Raw genomic sequence first — 9,599 nt, forward strand, 5'->3', positions numbered from 1 at the left:
CTGTATTTCATTGCTTTCTTTCTAAGACTAAGAGTGACACAGAGAAGTTCCTCAACCCAGGCACTAGGAGCTGTGCTCTGCAGCTGGCCTTCAGATGAGCATCTTCATCGTGACTGAAGCTCAGAAGGTGGGATTCTTCCAACCATAGACTTCTGCTTAAAATTCTCTTCTCCTTTCTTCAGTGAAAACTGTCTTCTGAAGTCAACATGAAACATTATTTCTATTGGGAGTCAGCAAGTAAACTTAAATAGGTTAATATTTTGCTTTTATCTCAAAGAAATGTCTCTGTCCTAGATCAGTACTCAGGAGAAAACAGCATTCAGTGGAACATGTATGTGAGATGTTGAATTTTCTCTGGTGGATGGGGGCCCTCATGTTTCTACAGAAAATATATAAACAGTAAAATGCAGACTAAGCATCAGCTTGCAAAGGGTGTAATTTGGATTAATTATTAGTAATAAGGATTGTGTTAATAATTTTGGAGGGAAGCTGCAGGTGACACAGCTAAGGCTCTGGCACCTGACATTTTAGGACAAAAATTAAGATCAAGAAAAATATGAGTAGATGAAATGTCTTAGCAAGTTGGATTTTTTTTTCATGGAGGACACATATGTAAGTCTATGTTCATCAGTGTGATCAGAAGACAGCTGGCTTTATTAGAAATATGTGGTGGGTTTGTGTGTGTGTGTGTGTGTGTGTGTGTGTAGTATAAATTTTTCTCAAAAGCCAACAACTTAATTTTCTACACCTGAATTCAATTACACAATTTTATTATTATGTGCCATCTTACATGTTATTCTGATACACATTATTTTTAACATGTTACTATAACATAAGGAAATTCAGTTAATTATTTTTATGCTACATTTATATATTGTTTTATTTTAATGATTTAGTTACATCCCAATTGAAGTCTCCCCTCCCTCCTAATTGTATTGAATTCTGATGATGGAATCACATGTTCAAACTACACTCTTTCCTGTCAGTATTCATAAGCAAAGACCATTGTGTGTTAAAATGTGTGTTATTGTGTTCTTGAGCTACAGGACCAATAAAGATGTAGTTGCAATACAAAATTTATCTCGAGGCTGGAGTAATAAAATCAGGATAAAATTTTATTTGAGTTATTATATATACATTGATTTCCAGGCAATTTACTTGTAGTATGATAGAATAGTGTCTCACTTATCAAGTGAAGAAATTGACTCAAATCAATTGGTAAGTGTGGAGAATAAAACAGAGACCTGAAGAGAGTAGTGTCCTACCTAATCATCACTCCAGGGTCCTGTAAAGCCCTCTCCATGTCTGATCATGGTAAATCCCTGGAAACCACTGAGGAAGTAGTTCTTCAGATCCTCTTGCTTTGCCAGTTTGGGGTTGGAACTGTGGCCAATGTCTTTCTGTTTGTCCATAATTTCTCTCCAGTTTTGACTGGTTCTAAACAGAGACCCAGACAGGTGATTTTAAGCCACATTGCTGTGGCCAATGCCTTGACTCTATTCCTCACTATATTTCCAAACAACATGATGGCTTTTGCTCCTAAAACTTCTCCAACTGAACTCAAATGTAAATTAGAATCCTTCAGTCACATGGTGGCAAGAAGCACAAACTTGTGTTCCACCTGTGTCCTGAGTGTCCATCAGTTTGTCACTCTTGTTCCTGTTAATAGAGGTAAAGGTAAACTTGTACTCAGAGCAAGTGTCCAAAATTTGGCGAGTTATTCTTGTTACAGTTGTTGGTTTTTCAGTGTCTTAACTAACATCCACATTCCAATTAATTTCACTGGTCCACAGATAACAGACAATAACACTGACTCTAAAAGCAACTTGTTCTGTTCCACTTCTGGATTCATTGTAGGCACTGTCTTGCAGTTTTCCCATGATGCCACATTCATGAGCATCATGGTCTGGACCAGTGTCTCCATGATACTTCTCCTCCATAGACATCGCCAGCGAATGCAGCACATCCTCACTCCCAACCAGGACCCCAGAGGCCAAGCTGAGACCAGAGCAATCCATACTATCCTGATGCTGGTGGTCACATTTGTTAGCTTTTATCTTCTAAATTGTATTTGTGTCATCTTTCATGCCTTTTATATGCATTCTCGTCTCTTCATAAGGCTTGTCAGTGAGATTTTAACTGCAGTCTTCCCCAGTATCTCTCCCTTACTGTTGATCTTCAGAGATCCTAAAGATCCCTGTTCTGTGCTCTTCAAATGTTGAAAACCAGAGTCACTGAAAAATGCCAAATACAGGAGACAGCTTTACTAACACCATTAAGTACTTTATTCCATAAATATGTTTCCAACATTTTGTATGAACAAGATGTGGTGCTCACTGCTATAATTTTAAAAGAATAAGGCTATACTCATTTGTTGATGTGAAATGATTTCTGGTTGGAACCTGACTGACATGGTAAGTGAGTTATGCACCATCATCTGTTCTCCTGTATATAACTGCATTCTGCTGCAGGCTGGACTGAAACTGATGCAATCAATTTTCAATAAACAGTTTAATGTGTAAATGGTCTTGATCAAACTGACACTCTCCCTTCTTCTTAGCTAATACTTTACATTTTAGATAAGGACAGAATCCCTCTCTATATTTCTCTATCTGAACAAACGAGGATACATTGTTATGACTAAGTATTTTCAAGGATGAAATTTATATAAATAGTAAATATATTGCATGTCATTCCATTTTAGTTAGGAGATCTATGCTTTGCTATTTGGGCCCTACTCAGGTGAGAGTCAAGCACTGAACATCATACCTTTGTGCTCTCTAGAGCAGTACAATCTGCTGATCATATCAAGAGTAAATAAGAAAAGAGGCGAAAAGAGCTCACGCTCAGAAGCCTTAAGAGGACAAGGGAGGAATCCAGGATCCACACTGGAGATCTTCTCCTGAAAGAACTTGGTAAAGACTTCACTCTGGGCTATGGTGAAATTGTTTTTCCAATCATCACAAACACCTGCCAATCAGACAGGAGACAAGACACATTGAAAAATGAGGTGGCAGTGTTATCACTCTGTTTGTCAGTGGCTTGCCAGTCACAAAATTATTTTCTCAGAAGATTAAATTCAAGAATTTAACCATTTCAGCTGCGTGAGAATGACCAAGGCAGTGAAGACCACAAGATAAATACCAGGAGTGGTTATAGCTGTCAGTGTGATGAAACTTATAATCTGACTTGTGGTACTTACACCTGTGAACAAAGAAAACTTTAGATCTGTGTTGGGTGTGTATGTATTTGTGCGGATTCCTTCCTCTTAAGGAGAATAGGTGTCATACCCCTAGAGCTGGAGTTACAAACTGATGTAAGCCTACAACTATAGTTTCTCAGAATCGAGCTCTGATCCAATGTAAACGTGGCCAGGGTTTTAACCTGCTGTGCCATCACTCGAGGCCCACACTGAGAAATTTATCCAACACACTTAACTCTTCACTTCCAATGTGGGGGAGTAGGAAATCTTAATATCATCTATATTGAAAGAGCTTGAAATAATAGAATAGGCATCAACAGTTTGTATGTTCTATATTGAGGAATAGATTCACACTGACTTACAAAATTAATACTCAGACTCTTCATGTACCCTTTCACAGACCTGTACCTACAATACAACTGACAATCCCACAGCACCAAGTCTTGATCCTAACACTGGCCATAATAAGAATCAGCAAGACAGCTCAGCAGCTAAAGCACTCACAGCTTAGAAATGATTATCCCAAGTCCTACATAGTGGAGAGAACAAACTCCTACAATTGTACTCTGCCTTCCTCAAATCTGTGCTTGAACATGCCCACACACCGAAAAGAAAAAAGAGTGTATTTTCTAAGTTCAGTTTAATCAGTTCAGTGTATCCTATAACACTGATCTCTGCCTGTTAATCTGTGTATCCCCTTACTTCTAAGCATTATTTTGGGACACTTTTTTGAGTTCTATTATCTACCACCCGCCCAACCCTTTTTTTCAATCCAATACCTTCCAACCATTAACACCAAGTAGTATAGAAAAAAGTTAGAGAGGAAAATGTGTCTAGACCTCTTAATGCTACATCTTTCTTAGATTAAGTGGGATGTGAGGACTGCAAGCAGAGCAGAACTCCATAACAGCATGAAGTTCTTGGGGCCATGCCACACCAAGACTCACCCATGTGACTGTGTTAATCAGTGGGGTGACCACATTCCCTGAGTTCTAAAGCCATTGGTCATTCCTACTTCATGACCCTTGGCAGTATTTGGACATCAGGAAAAAGGAAATGAAAACTACATTGGGATTCTAACACCTATTAAAATGTCCAAGATCAACAACACATGTGACTGCTCATGCTGGCAAGGATGTGCAATAAGGGAATTGCTCATCCATTGCTGGTGAAAGTAAGAACTTGTACAGTCACCTTGGGAATAAGAATAGAGATTCAACAAAAAGTAGGCAATAGTTCTATCTCACCACTCTTGGATATATACCTGAAGGGCACTTCATCCTACCACAAGGACATGTGCTCAACCATGATTTTTGCTGCTCTATTCATTCACAATATGAATGAATCTGTTATCAACCAAGAAGTGTCAACAAAAGAAAGGATAAAAATTATGGCACATTAGCACAATGGAGCATTACACAGCTGTTTAAGAACAGGCATCATGATGCTTGTAGGAGAATCGCTGTAGATAGAAAAAATTTCATCCTGAGTGAAATTTTAACCCAGACCCAGAAAGATAAATATGGTATGAATTCACTTATACAAACTTTGCTCTAACCTGGGTTTGCTTGATCAGCTGATGGAGCTCTGTGAGAAGCTCTGCAATTCGATAATCAACAGACACAAGGGCCATGTTACGGGCCTATGAAGGGCATCTGGTCAGAGAGGGGGAATGAAGGGAAAGGTATCATTGCCTGCTATGGGTTGACCTGTAATTCTGCTATTTAAAGTCCTGGTCCGTGATGCATGTGAATGACCTATTTGGAAATAGAACCTTTGCAAATGAAAGCCACAAGTAGAATAAAAACTTTAGGAGAGACTGTGTCCTTATAAGAAGCAGCAAATGCATGCAGAGGGAAGACAGCCATATAACCACAGAGGCAGAGATTGGAGTGATGTGGCTTTGAACTTGAGAGTTTTTACTTAGCTTTCAGAGTAGCCAGAATGATAGCCAAGGACCACCACACTGTACTTTAAAAGACTTTATGTGAAAATGGTTTCCAAATCAAAGGAACATTATTTTCTTACTAGAATGGAAAGATAAATTACATACACATACAAACACACACACACACACACACACACAAACTTGCTCATATCAAAGTAAATGTATTATAGTGGTATTATGGTGAAAATAAAATGTTTTTATTGAACAAAAAGTAATCTGGAAAGTGGTGGCGCACCCCTTTAATCCCAGAACTTGGGAGGCAAGGGCAGGCAGATTTCTGAGCTTGAGGCCAGCCTGGTCTACAGAGTGAGTTCCAAGACAGCCGAAGCTATACAGAGAAAACCTGAGATAATCACTCTCATCACAACCACCAGCATCGATATCATGATCACCACCAGCAGCAGCATCTCACCATTCCCATATTGCCATCCTGCTCACCATTACCATAACCACCATTGCCATCACCACCAGTATCACATTTTTTCAGCATCATCACCATCACGGGCATCGTTATTATCAATCACCATCACTTATACATAGTTATTAGCCATTACATAAATGATAATGAAGCTACAAAGGAGATTGATACATAGAAATGTTCTAGTGAGGGACACAAGGATTTCATGAAAGGGGGAAAGATATTGATTCTTCTGAGTGGACTAGGGGGATGAGCTGGAAAGGGACCAGAAGTGCAAGGAGACATAGGGTTGAGAGATGGAATTAAGGGAAAGAGCTGGAATTGGGGGACATATGAGAGATGTTATGAAAACCTATGGCAGTGGAAATTTACTAACATATATGAAAGTGATCCTACTGAAATTTTTTAAAACGAAGGGTATGGAGTCCCAACTGACCACCTCTTTTCAACTAAGGGGTCTTCAAATACAGGAACTATAGTGCATTCAACTGAGTTGTTGGCCAAAGATTTCCCATGGAAATGCCTACCCTACCCAGGCTGGGGCTGGAGAGATGGCTCAATGGTTAAGAGCACTGGCTGCTTGCTCTTCCAGAGGACATAAGTTCTATTCCCAGCAACCATATGGTGGCTCAGAAGCATCTGTAATGGGATCTGATGCTCTCTTCTGGTGTGTCTGAAGACAGCTACAGTGTACACATATAAATTAAATTAATAAATCTTTATTTAAAAACCACCCGGGCTAACGTTAGTTGTTTGCTCTCCACAAACTGACAGTGGTATACCCTTACCTAGGACAACACCCATAAACCCCCCTCAATATGGAGAAGTTGAGCTAATACCTACATGGAACCTTCACTCCTATAGCTAGTGTCTTTGGTATGGAAAAGTACTCTTCAGGCTTCCAAAAGAGACACATAAACAAAAACTCAGCCACAAAATTTTTGGCCTAAATTCCTCCCTGCACACAAGATATGTTAATGCAATGGTGGCATGGAACTTGTGGGAGAAGCCAACCAATTTCTGATTTGTTATAGACAGAGCCCATACACAGCACTGTCAGGAGACCAAGTACCAGGAATTAGATAGTCAACATACCTATCGTAAGACCAAATATTACCTGTCTATAAAATAAAATAAAATCATTGACAGAATGACTTTTAATGGTATTTTGCTATATTCATAGATCAGTGTCCTATTCAGTTATCATCAGAGAAGATTCCTCCTACGGCAGACAGAAACAGATTCAGAGACTCATAGCCTGGCATCATGTGGAAAGAGAGTCCTCAGAACACACAGCTCTAAATGGAATGTCTCTAGCAAATCTCACCTCTCAGAGCTCAGGAAACTCTGAAGAAGAAGAGTCCAGAAAGAATGTAAGAGCCATGGGAATGAAGGACACCAGGATAACTACACTCACTAAATCAACTGAGAAAAGTGAATATGAATACACAGAGACTGAAACATAAAGCATGGGCCTACAAGGGTTTGCATCAGATTACCTGCATATATATTAAAGCTTTCAGCTTAGTATTTTTTTTGAACACCTGAATGTGAGAATGAATGCGTCACTGATTGCTATGCCTGCTCTCAGTATTCATTTTTTCAAACAATTTTGTATTAGATATTTTTTTCATTTACAATTCAAATGCTATCCTGAAAGTCCCTTATAAGCTCCCTCTGCCCTGCTCCCCAACTCATCCACCCCTGCATCCTGGCCCAGGCATTCCCTTGTATTGGGGCATATAGTTTTGGGGGCATATGTACTTTGCTCTGTTGATTTAGTGAGTCCAGTTCTCCTGGTGTCCTTCATCCCCATGGCTCTTACACTCTTTCTTGACTCCTCTTCTTGAGATTTCCCTGAGCTATGAGAGGCGAGATTTGATGGAGACATCCCATTTAGAGCTGTGTGTTCTGAGGACTCTCTTTCCACATGATGCCAGGCTGTAAGTCTCTGAATCTGTTTCTGTCTGCCGAAGGAGGAATCTTCTCTGATGATTAACACAACAGCGAACTATGAATATGGCAAAATACCATTAGAAGTCATTTTATCACTTTTATTTATTTATTTATTTATTTATTTATTTATTTATTTATTTATTTATTTTAGTGAGGTAGTATTTGTTCTTACCGTAGGTATATTGACTATCTATTTTCTGGTTCTTGGTCACCTGACAGTGCTGTGTATGTGTTCTGTCTATGACAAATTCGACATTGGTTTGATACTCCCAAAACTTCCATGCCACCTTTGTATTAACATATCTTGTGTGCAGGACAGATTGTAGGCCAAAAGTTTTGTTGCAGGGTTGGTGTTTATGTGTCTCTTTTGGTAGCCTGCAGAGTACTTTTCCATACCAAAGACACTAGATATAGGAGTTAAGGCTCGATGTAGGTATTAGCTCAACTTCTCCATGTTTAAGGAGTGTATGGGTGTTGTCCTCAGTAAGGATATCCTACTGTCAGTTTGTGGAGAGCAAACCATTGTCTTAACATCAGCCTAGTATTTTTAAAAAAAGATTTATTAATTTAATTTATATGTGTACTCTGTAGCTGTCTTCAGACACACCAGAAGAGAGCATCAGATCCCATTACAGATGCTTCTGAGCCACCATGTGGTTGCACAGAATTGAACTCAGGACCTCTGGAATAGCAAGCATCCAATGCTCTTAACCATTGAGCCATCTCTCTAGCCCTAGCCTGGGTTTTGTAGGCATTTCCACAGGACATCTTTGGCCAACAACCCAATTGAATGCACTACAGTCCCTGTACTTGAAGACTCCTTAGTTGAAAAGAGGTGGTCAGTTGGAACTCCATACCCTCAGTTTTTAGAAAATTTCAGTAGGATCACTTTCAAATATGTTAGAAATTTCCACTGCTATAGGTTTTCATAACATCTCTCATATGCTCCCCACTTAAAGCTCTATCTGGCCACATCCCCTCTCTCAACCATATGTCCTGTTCCAACCCACCACATAGCTAATCTCTGTTCCCCTTCTATGAAATCCATGTCACTCACTAGAAAATTTCTAAGTATCAATCTCCTTTGTACCTTCATTATTATTTATTTAATAGCTATGTATGTATGTCTAAGTGTCCGCAGTCCTTTCTTCTTGCCGAGACAAGAACACGACACAGACACCAAGTTGGGTTGACGCAACAGCTTCTTCTTTTACACCTTCTTGCAGCTTTTCTTACATCCTCTCTCCACTTAGGCAAGGGTAACAACAACAAGCCTCCTATACTCATGCCCACTGACCTCATCTAGCTCCATCACACTTCATCCAATCAGAATTCACACACGCTCCAGGCACGAGCTCAGGTCAGTCACCGATAGGCTGACCTGGCAGGCAGCCCATGCATGCAGCCTCACAGCGCATGCTAGGGCAAGGCAATAAACATGTGGGGTTCACGGAGCCTGGCAATGGACCAGGGCACCATCTAGGCCCATGCAGCCGCACCCGCTTCCTGCATCTCCCCCCTTTTGTTTTATTAGTAGCTCTGGGATCAGCATCTGTCTTAAGTTGCCCACATCCATGCCACATCCTTACCCATTATGGGAGTGACAAACTCACTTTCGCCATCCTGTCTTAAGTTGGTATGTGCACTTGAGGGTCTTACCCGTCATTGATTACTGATCCAGTATGTAGAGCCAACATGGGGGGGGGATATTCCTGCTTCCAAGGCTGCCATAGCCTGCACTAAGGCTCATTTATCAGCCCTGTGCTGCCTTTGTATACATGCCATCCACCAAAGCATTCCTCTACACACAACAGTCAGCAGGAGCACTCAAAAGGTCATCCCTCCCCAATTTTTTAAGAATCCCACAGTTTCCTGAAGGATCCCCAGCCACTGCTTTGCAGTTGTAATCTCCACACAGGTGTTGTTCATTGCAACAATCTATTTTCGCAATTTCTTCATCTTTATGTCGAGATCATGATTCCAATTTCCTAGCCGCATTGCACCAATTGCAGGTGATAGATCTGCAGCTCCAGAAAAATTCTGATACTGAACAGAGGTTACACACATTCCTGCCA

General features: G+C 40.2%; 1 protein-coding gene across 1 annotated transcript; it reads left to right on the forward strand.

The window, feature by feature from the left end:
• The first annotated feature begins 686 nt into the window (after nt 1-686).
• On the forward strand, nt 687-3,252 carry LOC147003454 (vomeronasal type-1 receptor 4-like). The gene has a single exon (XM_085842073.1). The coding sequence runs from the start codon at nt 1,302-1,304 to the stop codon at nt 2,220-2,222; it is 921 nt and encodes a 306-aa protein (XP_085698199.1). The 5' UTR covers nt 687-1,301; the 3' UTR covers nt 2,223-3,252.
• Nucleotides 3,253-9,599: the final 6,347 nt, after the last annotated feature.

The sequence above is a fragment of the Mus caroli genome, unplaced genomic scaffold (assembly GCF_978045245.1).
Source record: "Mus caroli unplaced genomic scaffold, Mus_caroli_1 scaffold_8, whole genome shotgun sequence".
In the NCBI taxonomy this organism is placed as follows: Eukaryota; Metazoa; Chordata; class Mammalia; order Rodentia; family Muridae; genus Mus; species Mus caroli.

Bases quoted from the DNA above. Each gene is read 5' to 3' on its own strand.
- LOC147003454 (XM_085842073.1), top strand. From the start codon at position 1,302: ATGTCTGATCATGGTAAATCCCTGGAAACCACTGAGGAAGTAGTTCTT.